The sequence below is a fragment of the Herpailurus yagouaroundi genome, unplaced genomic scaffold (genome assembly GCF_014898765.1).
Source record: "Herpailurus yagouaroundi ecotype Mexico unplaced genomic scaffold, PumYag 141, whole genome shotgun sequence".
Lineage (NCBI taxonomy): Eukaryota > Metazoa > Chordata > Mammalia > Carnivora > Felidae > Herpailurus > Herpailurus yagouaroundi.
Genome location: NW_024412396.1, coordinates 29,398,123 through 29,414,424, shown reverse-complemented (window position 1 = coordinate 29,414,424; position 16,302 = coordinate 29,398,123). Strand labels below are relative to the sequence as shown.

The 16,302-nt window shown below is 34.7% G+C and overlaps 2 protein-coding genes across 4 annotated transcripts in view; one reads left to right on the top strand and one right to left on the bottom strand.

Moving 5' to 3' along the window:
• ERO1A (endoplasmic reticulum oxidoreductase 1 alpha) overlaps window positions 1–3,898 on the top strand; it is a 47,508-nt gene extending 43,610 nt beyond the window's left edge. For both annotated transcript variants that reach the window (XM_040477147.1, XM_040477146.1), the window contains one exon: window positions 841–3,898. In XM_040477147.1, the coding sequence (XP_040333081.1) occupies window positions 841–901 (61 nt within the window). In that variant the 3' untranslated portion in view covers window positions 902–3,898. The remainder of the gene's footprint in view (window positions 1–840) is intronic.
• Window positions 3,899–4,730: 832 nt separating this feature from the next.
• The window catches only part of GPR137C (G protein-coupled receptor 137C), a 66,213-nt gene continuing 54,641 nt past the window's right edge, over window positions 4,731–16,302 (bottom strand). The window contains exons 4-7 of one of the 2 annotated variants that reach the window (XM_040477144.1): window positions 10,441–10,590; window positions 9,123–9,248; window positions 8,833–8,951; window positions 4,731–7,572 (exon numbers count right to left, since the gene is read on the bottom strand). In XM_040477144.1, coding sequence (XP_040333078.1) covers window positions 7,395–7,572; window positions 8,833–8,951; window positions 9,123–9,248; window positions 10,441–10,590 — 573 coding nt within the window. In that variant the 3' untranslated portion in view covers window positions 4,731–7,394. The remainder of the gene's footprint in view (window positions 7,573–8,832; window positions 8,952–9,122; window positions 9,249–10,440; window positions 10,591–16,302) is intronic. The other variant, XM_040477145.1, reaches the window with a different exon arrangement.

Here is a 16,302-nt window from a genome sequence, read left to right as displayed (position 1 = left end):
AAATGATTGGAAGATAAACTTGAAATAAGGAACTTACATTATACTTTATACATTATAATGTATACATTATACATCTATACTTTATGTATAGATGCATTTCCTGCTGACTACTGTTTGTAGAGAATGCAGAGATTTATACAAACGACATTTTCTAAGGATGACATTTCTTCACTTTAAAAAAAGTATGATTTAATATTTTGGGTTTGAAATAATTGACCTTCAAAATTATTCTCTAGTACACAGAAACTTAACGTTTTAGTTCATTGAGAATTATGGTACTTTTTTTATGGTGGAGAGCAGAATAAAATACACTTCAAAATAATAATCAAACTTTTATAAAAAGTAGTGAAAACAATTTGGTCACATATTTACTATTGTCACTCTTTGTAGTCCAAAAGCTTTGATTCTTGTGTATTTACTAAATATGGAATATTGATGAGTTTCACTATTCATATACTTATGCATATTTAAACTACATATTTTAATGCTTATGTAATTTATACTTATGTACTTTAAATGCTAAGCATGTGACTATACTTATGAATACTTTAAATATCTAAGTATTTTAGTGTTTATGTACTTTATAATTCTGTATTTTAAACCTTTAATACTAAGTTTTCAATACTTAAAAATAACTAATTTCAGGGCAATATTATCTTAGTTCTACCACATCAAATTAAGAACTCAAGTACATCAAAATTGACTACGTGGCTTATACATCTTTAAATTTACTAAAATAAATTACTTGAAAATTTTTCTGTGCTCTAAAAAATGCAGAGTTGAATAACAGAAAAGATATCTATGATCGTTTCTGAGTGAAATTTTTTTGTTTGTTTACAGAATTTCCACAAGTGTGAAAGAATTAGAAAACTTCAGGAATTTGTTACAAAATATTCATTAAAGAAAACAGAAAACAAGTTGAAATGTGCCTGTTTCTGGACTATGAAGGCCAAAGAGTGGAATTTCATTCAGAGGCATATGAGCAATGACATTCTTAAGCCAAACATTTTATATAAAGCTGCTTTTGTAAAAGGAGAATTATATTGTTTTAAGTAGACAATTTTTTTAAATTGTGTTAAGTCTGTGTATAATATTATTGTGAGTAAAAGTAATACTTTGTTGATGTGGTAAAAATTTTAAAGTTTAACATTGAATAAAATGAGGATTATCAAATTCATATATGTTAAAACTAAGTAAATGTTGTAAGTCTCTCAAGAATTTTGTGTTAAGAAGATATAATATAAATAAAGCTATGGTCGGTGTGTTGACCGCTTTATAGGAAAATGCTGAGGAGGCTCATGAATAATCCATAATTAACAGCCTAAAATTTTTCAGTACATTGAGGGTTACCAGCTTTAGTGAAAAAAAAAAAAAATACAGAATGCCCAGTTAAATTTGACTTTCAGGTAAAAAATGAATAATGTTTTAAGGTAAGCTTGCTTTAGGCAATATTTGGGACATACTTACACCAAAAATTATTTCCTGTTTAAAATTCAGATTTAACTGGGAATCCTGTGTTTTATCTGGCAACCCAAAAAGTACATTGGTATGAAATAAATCTGTTTTAGAATTATATTGCTATTTTGATTGGCTCGTTTTGGTGTCTAGAAAGATATAATACCAACTCAAAGACTTAAAGGGATTTCTAAACATTGTGAAAAGTTGAATAGATTTATATATTTATTCTCCTAATACTTTACCTAGTGCTGAATAAAATTTGGGGGAAACTCTTTATTTTTATATGATTTCAAATTTACAGAAGTTTCCAGGATAGTACAAAGAACTCTTTTACCCAGATTCACGAATCGTTCACGTTTGCTTCATCTATCATGCTCTCTCTGTATATATACAGACATATACTGTTTTTTCCTAAATCATTTGCAAGTCTGTTTCAGGCATCATGCCCTTTGAGCCTTATAAATACTTCAGTGTGTAATACTGAATAATTTTTTTAAATGATTTTTTCAGGAAAAAAGAAAAGTGGAACTATCATACGGTAAGCCTTAGAATAAGGAATCATTTTGAGTTCCACTGTAAAGTTCTTTTTGAGTCTGTTGCCCTCGTAATGCCTGATATGTATAGTCATAGGGCGTATAATTTTTTTTGTACGTGAGGTTCATTTCCTTTTCCTCCCTAAAACTTAACCAATTTCGGGAGGTTTTCATTAGTGGCAGTCCTTCAATGATAAAAATATTTGAAGAAGTATAAGAATTTTGATCACATGGTAATTGTGAATGAAAAAAACTATACCTCAAAAGGATGTGCCCTCTATGCGTTTTAGCAGGTGTATCATGTTGAGATGTCACATTATTAATAAAGCAGGATTTATTTATATAATGGTTTAGAAATATCATCTTATACTGCTGTATACTTTTTCTTTTCTGTGCCCTTTCTAAAGCCTGGCGTAGTGCCAAGCACGTAGTAAGCACATAGTGGGTATCCAATACATATTTGTTGAATGAATGTATGAATTTGTATTCAGTATATTTTAAATGAATAATCACAGAGCTAAGTTTAACAATATGTCATATTTTCTTCCCACCCCTCATTTGAATAAGGCAGGAAAAGAAAGACATTTACTAATTAAGTCAATATTGTTGGAGACTCAAAGGAGTATGGAGTAAGTGCCATGTGTAAAAGTTTAAAGGACATTTGTAGTATCTGAACGTGTGGAAGATGGGTTTAAATGGTAATTTTGTCTGTATGCTGCTCAAACTTTCATGTCCTGCCCTGCCCTCTTTTAAAGTCAGTTGTTTTGAAAGAGTATTCCCATCATCACTTTGTCACCTCCCACTTGCTCCATAACCAAAATCTTGCTTTTGGCTCTGTTGTTCCTAACAATTGCTTCTTTTGAAGTTAAAAATTCAAATTATAAATTCACAGTTCAGTTCACAAGCCATTTGACTTTTGTTTTCCTGCATTTGACACTGTTGGCAGTCCCAGGGTTCCTTTTCTCCCCAGGGTTTCTTATATTTCACTCCTGGATACTTCCCTTTGTAGCTTCTTTTCATTAATGCCTTAAATGTTATTCCTCTGACTTTCATTCTTGCCCTTAATCACCACCACTTTTCACTCTTGAGTAATTCTGATTCAATGATTTCTAAATCCTTATTATTAGTCCACACCTGTCAATCCATCTGTTTACGACATGTCTTTACCGTTGTTCCACAGATGCTTGTATATCTTAATCACTCTCCTCCCAAATCGATTCTTATGCCCGTGTTCCTTACTCTGGCTAATTTCAGAACCATCATCATCTTAATTCTCTAGGCTCACTCCTCTCCATCTTCCCCTGTCCAGTCGGTGTCTAAGCGCTGTGGAGTTTATCTCCATTTCTCTGTCTTTCCCTTTTGTTTGCTCTAACCTAGAGCACTACACTAACCTGTCTCCTTATTCTCAGCCTGTCTCCCCTCGTGTGCCCCACCATGCTGCCACAGCCGGCTTTCTAGAAGCACTCTAACAAGGTCCTCTGATGTGTCTCCAGTGCCACCCCAGCCCCCATGCTCTGATAAAACAATTCTTCAAATGTGCCAGGATCAGGCCTCCACACCTTGATGCGTGCTGTTCTTTTTGCATCAGGTGCTCTAGCCATCCTTCCCCACCTGGAACATTCCCGTGTCTCCCTGGAGGCCAGCAGAGAGCCCGTCTCTGTGAAATCTTCCTTATTTCACCCAAGGAGGATCGTCTAATTTCCTCTTAAATGTCACCACTGTAATTACAACCTACCTCTACTGTGTCACTTATTGTACTGTATTTTTTTTAAGCCTCCTTTACTAGAATGTGAGCTCCTTAAGGGCAGGAAAAGGAACTTTATCCATTTTTGCATCTCCATAGCATAGTTTTTGGCATTTGAACACTTAATAAACGTTTGTTGAATAAATTGCTTTTAAAATGACAACTTTATTGCATTAGAGGTCATACCTTCACTCCAAATATTCTTTACAACAAGAGTTAATAGATTCCCAAGGATTTGTGGACTTCAGGGGGGGGTGGCCAGTAAATCTCCTGAAATTGCATTCAAAATTTGGTGTGGTTTTGGCAAACTATAAAGGGATTCTATTATGGAAAAAATAGTAAGAACTCTTCTTTTAGGGGAAAAGGCAACATCACTGAAGAATTTCTCAAGTAATCAATGAATAGCTGCCCAAGATTACAGGCTAGATAAATTTATTCCTGTTTAAAATTCAAAGAGAAAGAGAGAGGTGTTAGAAGTCATGTCATACAAAAAATTTTTTTTAAGCATTGTACTTTTTTAAAAATTAGTTTTGTTGATGTTTATTTTTGAGAAAGACAACGTGAGTGGGGGCGGGGCAGAAAGAGAGGGAGACAGAATCTGAAGCAGGCTCCAGGCTCTGAGCTGTCAGCACAGAACCCCACACAGGGCTCCAACTCACAAACTGCGATCATGACCTGAGCTGAAGTTGGATGCTTAACTGACCGAGCCACCTAGGCGCCCCTTACAAAGATTTTTCTTAGCTAAATGTTTGAATAAACATACTATCACAATCATATTGCTATTTTTAAATAAAGTGTGTGCCAGTTCATGTCAAATTAGTATACAATATTAAGAGACACAATGTCCAGATATAAATATAAGCTCACGAACAGCAAACTATCATCTGTAATTCCTGATATTTTTCTCTTTTCTTTGGTAACACCAGGGTTCTTATGCTTGTATGACAGAAGTCAATGTCATCAGTTGAGACATTTAAGAAAACCAGACCTCCAAATAAAAGCACAAACACTTTTATTTTTAACAGTAGTGTTTTGTTACAATTTAGTGAAACAAATAAATACATTCATTGGCCACAGCTATACTTTCACAACCAGTTTGAAACTGATTGTATAGCTGAGAAACACTGTTAAACAATAAAAAAGGCAGCTATGCATAAAAAAGCCACTTTAGCTATAAATTACATCTTTCATAAAACTACAACCAGCTACACTGAGTGGTAAGAGTTTCAAAATTAATGACCACCCAAATGAAACAATAAAAACAAGTACTGCTAATCACTGTAGAATTACACACTTAAGCAATGAAATTCACTGTTCTAATTAATGAACCAAAAAGGAAGGTTTGAAATTGTCATCATGTGCTTCAGTGCAGGATGAGCAGGGAATCGGTAGCCCTTTGATTTCATAAACAGCTCCTTCTTTCGAGACCAAACTTAAAGTGCTCCTAGTGCTTTGGAATTTTTAAGCAAAAATTGGGCCAGAAGCTTATCTTTCTTTGTCTTTGGTGATGTATTGTGGGAGATGTGTACAAGGGGACAAATGCAAGAATTCAGGTACCCTAAGTCAGTGATAAGAATAAATCTACAAATCTGAAATTTGGAAGAATCAACTAATGCCACTGAAAGAACCAAGATATTTTATCTGGATTTTTTTTTTAAAGTAATCTTTGCTTATCTGGTCAAATAGGAACACTGTGTAGGGAGGCCTTAGAAAAAAATTTATCTTATTTACTTGGAACCTCAAGGATTAAAAGAGATAACACATCTTTTCAGATAGTTCTAGGTAATTAGATACTCAACATTATTAGGAAAATAAATAGTTGGCATTCTGAATAGAAATCTAAGAACTGAAGTTGTCATCAAAATATACCCGGTTAAGTGTATGTTATGTTGTCATGTAAATACCAAGGTTAACTTCTGTACTATAAATTTTTAAGTAATTTGGTTACAATCAGAGAATTTAAAACAGACCCAAAGTAACATTTGTCACTATAGGCTTATGCTTCTGATTGAGTTCAAAGTCATTTTGTATGATAAAAAGAAGAAATTTCTTTGGCTGTATACCAGCCTCCCAAAAGATCAAAAGCATTAAAAATTTCATTTATTCCTGTTATACTCTTATGAAATCACTGAATAAGCAATTATTAAAACCCTGAAAGGTATTTTAAATGATAGTAGAAATAAAACATAACTTTCTAGTCAAAAGACAGAAAAGGACAGTTGTATTAGTTGCAGTTCTGAAGAAATAGATCAGCAGACAACTGTATGTAGCTAGTTGTCTTTAAGCACAATTGTGACAACTTCCCAATGTTGCCTGTTCCCTTGGCATCTTGAGGTATTCAGCATCTACTTCTTTCCATATAGATACTGGTAGAAAGTGCATTTTAAAATCCTTTATTACTTTAGCCTACCATATATATATATATATTTTTTTAGATTTGGGATAGGACATTCAAGACAGTTTTAATATAATTCTAGAAGTATTCCAATATTGTTAAACACTGGTTTTGTACTTACCTAGTTAGTACATCAGTTTTCTTATTTAGTCTAGTGCTGGAATTAATTTGAATTAAATTTAATCTGGCTTTGCCCATATACAAGATATAAAAATGGGAAAACTAAAGGAGGAATTATATGTCTTACAAAGTATTGCACTTGAGTTTACTGCAATAATGTATCATGACTTAATTTACCTGAGGACAATCCTGATTCAATAGGTACAATCAGCTGTATCTTGTTCAGCCAAATCAGATGCTTTTGAAAATGTATTCATGTTTTAACTTAGAATTGTACATTTTATGAATAATTCTTAAATGCATCTGTAAATGTGTTTAGTCCCAAGAAGTTTCTACCCAAATCTCCCTATGCAGAAATCACTATTGCTTTCTTGAAGAGCCATGCTTAAACTACTATAATATATCTTAATCATACAAAATGATCACTTGACCAATTCTACTCAAAGTAGCCACATCATTTTCACCGGTATACTTTCTTCTTGAAGAAATGACTGTGGCTCTCCAAAGAACACTGCTGGTCATCATTGTAAAGGATTACTACTGTCGTTTAAAAAAAATGATGGAATAATTTTGGTTGGTATTTTACAATCATGCTTAAAAGAACTATCTTCAGTGATCACATATTTTTAAGTAGATTTTTAAAAAGAATGGTACATTGTTATACCTTAATCCTGCACACTGTTCACACCGTAAAATTTTTATTGGGTAAGATTTCCACATAGAATATACCACTGAATATACAGGCTTTGATTTTCATAGGGAAATTGCCTCCTAATTAGGTGTACAATATAATATCCTAGTGTGAACCCTAGAGTGTGACTTTGGGGACTGCAGTGTACTCTTTCAGAACAAAGATAAAAGTGCAAATATGCAAATATGCATTTGATGTTCCAAAGTCAGGATGTTTGCAGCCATCAAGTGCCTTAAGATCTAATCCTTCTTTTCTCCCACTCCAAACTTCCCATTTTACTTCATTTTGCTATGAAGAAGTCAAAAGTAACAGGTGTGTTCTCTGCTGAACCACATTTCCAGGCTGTGTTTTCAGTTGCAACAGATAATGGAATGTTTATGTAGATGGCATTTAAACACATCGAATATACACGTTCATGAGAAACAATGGAAGAATCACGGCTCGGTAATGCTGTCAGTTTTGTGGTGTTACATACAAGCTATGGTGATTGCTCATATCTAAATTGCTACAAGTAAAGAGCAAAGGAGCAGTGTCTGTCATAGGTCCATTCAGGTGGGGAGAGACTGTATAGCTGTTGCTGCCACACCCAGTCATGGTGCCATACCAGCCCAAACCTTGCGAATTTGATAAACTGCAACAAGAAAAGGCAAAAAAGTGATAGGAGTGTGATCAGGATGTAAGTCACATTGGCATTTTTAGTGTTCAATGAATTTCATAATACAGTATTCAAATATTGAGTATATTCTTTGCCAAGTAATATGATGGCTTTCTACAAAATGGAATGACTTTTATCTAATATCCTTGATTTTATATCACATATTACAAAAGAATAAATACGTCAGAATTAGAACTTGATTATCAGATGATAATATAGTGCTGTTTATTATGGACTAGGCTCTTGTAAGACATGTTTCTGTGTATATACATGAAGTAATGTATACACACACATACCTTATTTAATTTTTACAACAATCCTATTAGATAAATTCTATTATCCCTATTTTGTAGGTGAAAAACAGGCTGAAAAAAACAGGTTAAGTAAATTGTCCAGATGAAATGAGGATTACAGAAAATGTTATATCAAGCTCAAAGTATTATGGAGGTATGCTTTTAGCTTTTCACTTTGCCCTGATACACAGCTAATGGTATGGAGTTGCAGTGATTTTAGAGTAAGAAGGACACAAGGAGATTTCCTATAGCATCTAAGATTCCCAAAAGGTTAATCTAGGGTTTTCCTGTGGGCTTTGAATAGCACTATAGATAAGGAAACATATACATCACTCTAATTGTATTCCTTCCCTTCTTACTAACTTCTGCCAGCTTTGAAGCAACATGGGATCCTGAAATAAGATGGTACCATTTTACTCCCAAAGGCATTTCTCAAATAAAGGTAACATTAGAGTCAGATGATAGTCTTTTATAGTATAGGTTACACTATAAGTGTAGCATCTACTGCTCTAAGGTCTGGTTTAAATGATCTTATTTATTGACATATATCACCAAATCACTTTTTACATATTTGGGTCAAAGCTTAGGTTTGTTCTTGGGGCACCTCGATGGCTCACTTGTTTAAGCCTCTGACTTCGGCTCAGGTTATGATCTCACAGTTCAGGCTCAGGTCATGATCTCACAGTTCCTGAGTTTGAGCCCCACGTCGGGTTCTGTGCTGACAGCTCAGAGCCTGGAGCCTGCTTCGGATTCTGGGTCTCTGTCTCTCACTCTCTGCCCCTCCCCTACTCATGCTCTCTCTCTCTCTCTCTCTCAAAAATCAATAAACATTAAAAAATGTTTAAAAAGCTTAGGTTTGTTCCTTTTCAATGTATTCAGTACTAGCCCTGAAGCTTCAGTTTGTTCCTTTTCGATGTATTCAGTGCTTGTCCTGAACACCTACCTTCCTTCTCTCGAACCTCCCAGTCTTGGCAAGTCATCATCACTATCATATCGTCTTGGGTTGTCGAAAAAGTAAGCTCTGGAACTGTAATTGTGACTATTTATCATGCCAGCAGGTGCCTGTGAACAAAATATTAACATATGAAGATTTACTTTCCAACTAAGAAAGAAGGATGAGATCTAGAATGCTTTTTAGTCTTAAACTTTGACAAAAATAGAAAATCAATATAAATGTTCCATTGTTTTTAAAGATAAGGGCAACAGGCATTGGGGAATCTTATGATGTCATACCAAATTCTGGTTTAGTCTCTGCGCCCGGAAAAAGAGTACCACAGACCATGCTGGGACATGTTCCCACAGAAAGAGGACCATTCCAAATACTACATACTCTTCTCCACTCACATCTTCTAGATGAGCCTGTAAACAGAGTGTGACAGAGCAATGTTTAAGTCTGTCTGATGTGTAAGCAGTCACCCTCCACAATTAACTTGCGTCAGGTAGGGTAACTGAAAACACATCAACCACAGGCACATAAATCTCCAATTTTCCATATTTTGTGGTTTCATATCCTTTAAAGGATGTAAAAATGTGCTTTGATGTTAAGTAGAATAAAAAGCTATTTTTCAATGCATCAATTTATGAAAATATTTTTAACATATGGATAAAATGGAGTGATCTCGTTTTTTGGCCCCAAAGTCTGAAGAGAGTTATAAAAGAGACTACTCATTCTAACTACTCCATGGGCAACATAATAGCACTTACTGAGTTACACCTGTAGAGAAATGTCACATATCAAATTGTTCAGCTCCACTGCTATTTAAAAATATGTCTTTGGGCCTAAACTTCGTATTGAGTTTGCTTATCCTACTAGATGTTGGGAGAGAGAAATGGCAAAAGGAGTGAAGACATTCTGCCATCTGGAACCACATATGAAAATTCCTTTTCTTTAGAATGGTAACTGAAATTCTTATAAAATGGTATTCCAGAATGTCTTCAATTCAGTACAAAGTTAAGTTAATGTAAACATATGACAGGTAGCTATGTCAAACTGCACTTTTAGGTAGGGGATGGAGAGTGCTGGGAGGTTAAATATAGAGTACTGGGAATTATTGGAGCAAATACCTGGACACCCAAGGAACTATGAATGCTCTCCCATTAACATGACTGATGATACTAGATTTTCAAAAAAGTCATCATTTAAACAAACTGAACCACATATTTAGATTATATGTAGGTCTTGGGTTTGAGAGAATAACTTTTATCCTAACAAGTTAAAGATATATTCACTAGCTAATGACAGACAATCCATTTATCTAGAGGTATTTAAACACTGTCCTTGAAAAAAATTAGCAAGATAGGTTTATGAACAGTAGGTTTATGTCACTAGTAGTATTATTTGCAAAAAGAAAAGAAAATATTCTGACGAATGATTTTAAGTGACACGTGTAAATGAGGATTTTTATACATAAAGCTTTAAGTCTGATTACTGTTCGTAGCTAGAGATTCCATAAAAGTGTTTGTTTGTAAGTCAAACACTTAAAATGTTCTCTTAGTTAAGGCTAACTTCCTTATTAAATTATTAGATTAGCAATACATGGTAGCTACTTACCTTATCTGAAAGATTATCCCAGCCATAGTTAAATGGACTTTCTAATGTATCCTGAGATATGGTGATCACCACCAAATTGTAACATGCTCTTGAAGAGTAGAGGAGAATGACTACAGAGCCTACAACAACAGTCTGGCACAGAGACATACCCTAAAAGAAATAAAACTCATCATCATGACATTGCACATTTGTCATGACAGGCTGTTCATACACATACAACATGGTCACCTCTCGCAATGCACTCTTAGAAAACACTGAGTGAGCACCTGTTGAAACAAACTCTTGATTATCCTGCTTTATGATTCCTATTCTTAGAATCACTTGGGTTTAAATTACCCTATTAATACAGATAAATTATTTGCTAACTTGCCCAATGGTAGCTGGAGGAAGATTTTGTCCTGCCAAGGTTACCTTACTCCCTTAAGTAATATGAAGAAATAAGTTGGCAAAATTGATATTAATCAGAGAGGTAGTTTAGTCCTAATGAGAAAAGTATGGGAAATAGAGGCATTATTCCATTTCATACACTTGGTTTCTAATGAGATACAAAATTAGAATAGAAATACAGCTCTTAAGTAATTTGCCTTATTCTATTAGAGAGCTGATGTTAGTTAATCCCTATTGATGTCATTATGTTGACGACAAAATGATGTAGGCACTCAAATGCACTTTTGAATCAATAATATTTTAATATCAAGGCTTCCATTGTTTCCCCAAATAGAAAACTCTTATAATTTAGTACTCACAGTTTAGTACTCACACCCAATGGAGTTTCAGGGATTCTTAACCTGGGGTCTATATTTCAATACAATTGGTTTCCTTTGTAATCCTATTTATATTATGCATTAAAAACATTATTCTGATGTTTTGTCCCCCTCATGAGAGACTCTTAAATATGGAGAACAAACAGAGGGTTATTGGAGGGGTTGTGGGAGGGGGGATGGGCTAATTGGGTAAGGGACACTAAGGAATCTACTCCTGAAATCATTGTTGCACTATATGCTAACTAATTTGGATGTAAATTAAAAAAAATAAAATTAAAAAAAATATATTCACGCCGAAAAAAACCCCCAAAAAACCAAAACATTATTCTGAGAAGTGACACAACTGCCAAAAAGATCCACTGCATTGTAGCTGTCCCATTCGGTTTCTGTGTATAGATAACAAGCATCTGACTAGTATATCATGCCCCTAAATTTACATATTGAAATAGTTGTTAATTACTTTCCTTTTATTTCCTCTTTATATTAAGGGCACTTACATTGAGTTTTTGGTTATGTGTGTAGGTAGATTAAAATAATCTATTAATTTCAGGATAGAAAAAAAATTATTAAAAGTACTTATTAGAGGAGCACCTGGGTGGCTCACTCGGTTGAGCGTCTGACTTCGGCTCAGGTCATGATCTCACGGTCCGTGAGTTCGAGCCCCATGTGGGGCTCTGTGCTGACAGCTCAGAGCCTGGAGCCTGTTTCCGATTCTGTGTCTCCCTCTCTCTCTGCCCCTCCCCCGTTCATGCTCTGTCTCTCTGTCTCAAAAATAAATAAACGTTAAAGAAAAAAAAAAGTACTTATTAGAGGGGTGCCTGGGTGGCTCAGTCCGTTGAGCATCCAACTCTTGATTTTGGCTGAGGTCACAATCTCAGTTCATGGGTTTGAGCCCTGCATCAGGCTCTGCACTGACAGCAAGAAGCCTGCTTGGGATTCTCTCTCTCCCCTCTCTCTCTGCCCCTCTCCCATATGCATGTGTGCTCTCTCTCTCTCTCTCTCTCTCTCTCAAAAATAAACTAAAAAAAAAAAAAACCTTATTAGAAGCGTGCACTGGGTTTGGTAGGATTGAGAACCATTATTATAACTGACTTCTTTATAAGAACAACACATTTTAGAGGTATATAAGAAGAAGGAGAAGCAAAAGATAAAAGATACCTTGAAAGATGTTGAGAGTACCCTCTTATTTTTTTAATTTTTTATTTATTTTTGAGAGATAGAGACAGCATGCACAAGCAAGCAGTGAGCGGCAGAGAGAGAGGGAGACACAGAATCCAAAGCAGGCTCCAGGCTCTGAGCTGTCAGCCCAGAGCCCAACATGGGGCTCAAACTCACAAAATGGGAGATCATGACCTGAGCCCATGTCGGACACTTAACCGACTGAGCCACCCAGGTGCTGAGAGTACTCTTTTGACCTACCTCATTACCATAACAAAAAGTATGCGTGAAAACAAGTAAAACCCTAACAAGATTAAAATTTTCTAAAATCAAGGCTAAAATTTTCTACAGTGTACATTTTTATTTTTGTGAATACCCAAAAAAGTTGTTAATAAACAAGCTAATCTAGGGGTGCCTGGGAGGCTCAGTTGGTTAAGCATCCGACTTCTGCTCAGGTTGTGATTTCAGGGTTTGTGGGTTCCAGCCCCGTGTCAGGCTCTGTGCTGACAGCTCAGAGCCTGGATCCTGCTTCGGATTCTGTGTCTCCCTCTCTCTCTGCCCCTCCCCTGCCTATGCCTTGTCTCTCTCTCTCTCTTCAAAATATAAAAAAAAAAAAAAAAAAAAAACATTAAACAGAAGCTAATCTAAAGCCAATCCAGAACCAATTTTAAAAGTACTATAGTATTAAAGAAACATTAGATAACAAGAAGTTAGAATGTTGTAAGCACTGCCATCCCTTAAAATAATCCTAAGTAACTTTCTGGAGAAATAAAATGACTACTAAAAGACATAATATGGAGATATTTTGCTTATACTTGTAAATACTATAAAAGCCAAAAAAAAAAAAAAGGTTGTGAGAAAAGTTAGCAAAGAGTCAATAACACTGAGGCAATTAATAAAACAAAATTACAGTTAGATTACATATATATAACAATGAAAGAAGCTCACTGATTTAGAAAGCAAAGTAAGATTCTTCCTGCAAAACACAGGATTACAAAACAAAACAGAAAAAATGGATTCAGCAACATGGAAGCTGTTGCCAAAAAGTTAAAGAAAATCTTTCTAAAATGAATGGAGTCAATAACAGACAATTCCACTCAGAAGCAATCCTCAAGGTATTATTCTCCCTTCTTCCATCTCTAACATCTACACCACTTTTTTAAGAAATTCCATACCAGACAAGGAAAGAAGAGTCACACCTCACTTCAGTATGCATATTATTAACACATTGGTATGCATGTCATTAGCTAGAGTTCAATATTTGTTTACAGGTATTTTTAAAATGTAAATATGGCCTTTTGTAGCAACGTGGATGGAACTGGAGAGTGTGATGCTAAGTGAAATAAGCCATACAGAGAAAGACAGATACCATATGGTTTCACTCTTATGTGGATCCTGAGAAACTTAACAGGAACCCATGGGGGAGGGGAAGGAAAAAAAAAAAAAAAAAGAGGTTAGAGTGGGAGAGAGCCAAAGCATAAGAGACTGTTGAGAACTGAGAGCAAACTGAGGGTTGATGGGGGGTGGGAGGGAGGAGAGGGTGGGTGATGGGTATTGAGGAGGGCACCTTTTGGGATGAGCACTGGGTGTTGTATGGAAACCAATTTGACAATAAATTTCATATATATATAAAAAAAATGTAGATATGCAGAAACTTCAAATTACCATTCACTAAGTTTTGACAAATGTATACACCAGTGTAACCCACATTTCTACCAAAATAGAGAGCATTACCATCACTCCAGAAAGTTCCCTCACACCCCTTCCCCATCAGCCAAACCCTCAGATGTATACACTCTCCTGCTTCTGTTTTTGCCACACCTTAGTTCTGAACTTCATATAAAGAGGACCATAGAATATGAACTCTTTTGTAGGCTTCATTCACTCAGCATAATGTTTTGTGCTTCACCCATGTTGTTGGATGTTTTAGTAATTCTATGGTCTTTGTATTGCTGAGGTAGATAATTAGAATGACTAACTGGCCCTGATTTGCTTAAGAGTTTCCTAGTTTTAGCACTGAAAGTCCCAGAAAACTTCTCAGTCCCAGAGAAACCAGGATAGTTAACCACACTAATTCCACTTAATAATTATATGAGATTGTTTATATGACAGTTTTTTCTGTTGATGGATAGTTTCTATAAATATTCTTATATACATCTTTCTGTGGACATATGTTTTCACTTCTTTGGGGTAAATACCTAAGAATGGAATTACTGGGTGGTATGGTTGGTATAAATTCAGCTGTATAAGAAATTGCCTGATCTCTTTCCAAAATGGATGTATAATTTTATACTTCCAACAAAGTATGAGAGTTCCAGTTGTTCTACATCCTAGACAACATAGGGGTTTTCAATCTTTTTAATTTTAGCCATGCTGATGGTTGTGTGGTAGTATCTCATTTTTGTTAATTTGCATTTCATGAAGACTAATGACATTTTGTTTATTGGCCATTTGTATATCTTCTTTGTGAAAAATCTATTCATATCATTGTCCACTTCTAAATTCAGTTGTCTTTTTTTTTTATTATTGAGTTGTAAGAGATCTCTATATATGCTGGAAATGAGTCCTTTGTCAGAAATATGCAAATATTTTCTTGAAGTCTGTGACTTGCTTTTGCATTTTATTAGTCTTTTCTTTGGATGAGAAATTTAAAATTTAATTAAGTCTAATTCGTCAATCTATTCCTTCTGATTACTCTATGACCTAAGAAATCGTTGCCTATGCCCAAGTTGTAAAGATACTTTTTGGTGTTTATTCTCAGAAGTTTTAGAATTTTTTCATTTACATTTAGGTCTATCATCCATTTTGAAATATTTTTATGTGCGTATAGTATGAGATGGAGTTGGGCTTCATTTTGTTTCATATGGATATCCAGTTTTTCCAACCTCATTAGTTAAAAAGGTTTCCTTTTCCGTTTGGATTGCTTTAGCACCTTGGTCAAAAATCAAACGACCTTATATGTGTGGATTGATTTCTAGGCTTTCTATTCTGTTCCATTGATCTGTTTGCCTCTTTTATGCCAGTAGCACAGTGTTTTAATTATTGTAGCTGTATCCTAAATTTCAAAGCCATGTAGTGTAAGTCCCCTGCTTTTTCAGTGTTTCTTTCTGCATTGTTCAATACAATAGCGATTAGCCACATTTGGTTATTTACACTTAAATTAAATTAAATTAAATTAAATTAAATTAAATTAAATGATCAGATCCTCTGTCACAATAGCTACTTTTCAAGTGCTCAATAGTCACATATGGCTAGCTACCATACTGAACAATGCAGGTATAGAATACTTTCATCATAGTACAAAGTTTTATTAGAATGCACCATTTTAAATGTATTTTTAGGTCCTGTGCGTTTCCATATAAGTTTTAGAATAAAATTGCCAAATTCTATTTTTAAAAACCACATTGTAGAATTATGATTAGGAACGCTTTGAATCTGTAAATCATTTTGGGAAGAATTGCCATCTTAACAATACTGCATCTTCTAATCCATGAACAATAGTCTTCATTGATTTATAGTCTTCTTTAATTTCTCTCAGTAATATTTTGTAGTTTTAAGTACAGAGATATTGCTTGGTTTTTTTTGGAAAATTTCTTTTTTTTTTAAGTTTATTTATTTATTTTGAGAGAGAACATGAGTGTGAGCGGGGGAGGGGCAGAGAGAAAAGGAGAGAGAGAAACTCAAGCAGGCTCCATGCTGTTGGCATAGAGCCTGATGCAGTGCTCAATCTCATGAACCATGAGATCATGACCTGAGCAGAAATCAAAAGTTAGATGCTTAACCAACTAAGCCACCCAGGTGCCTTGGAAATTTTGTTTCTAAGTATTTTGTTTTTTGATGCTAACATAAATGTGATTTGAATTTTATCTTCCAATTGACTGCTCTTGGTATATATAAAAACACAATAATTTTGCATTTTGACCTTGTATCCTGAGAACTT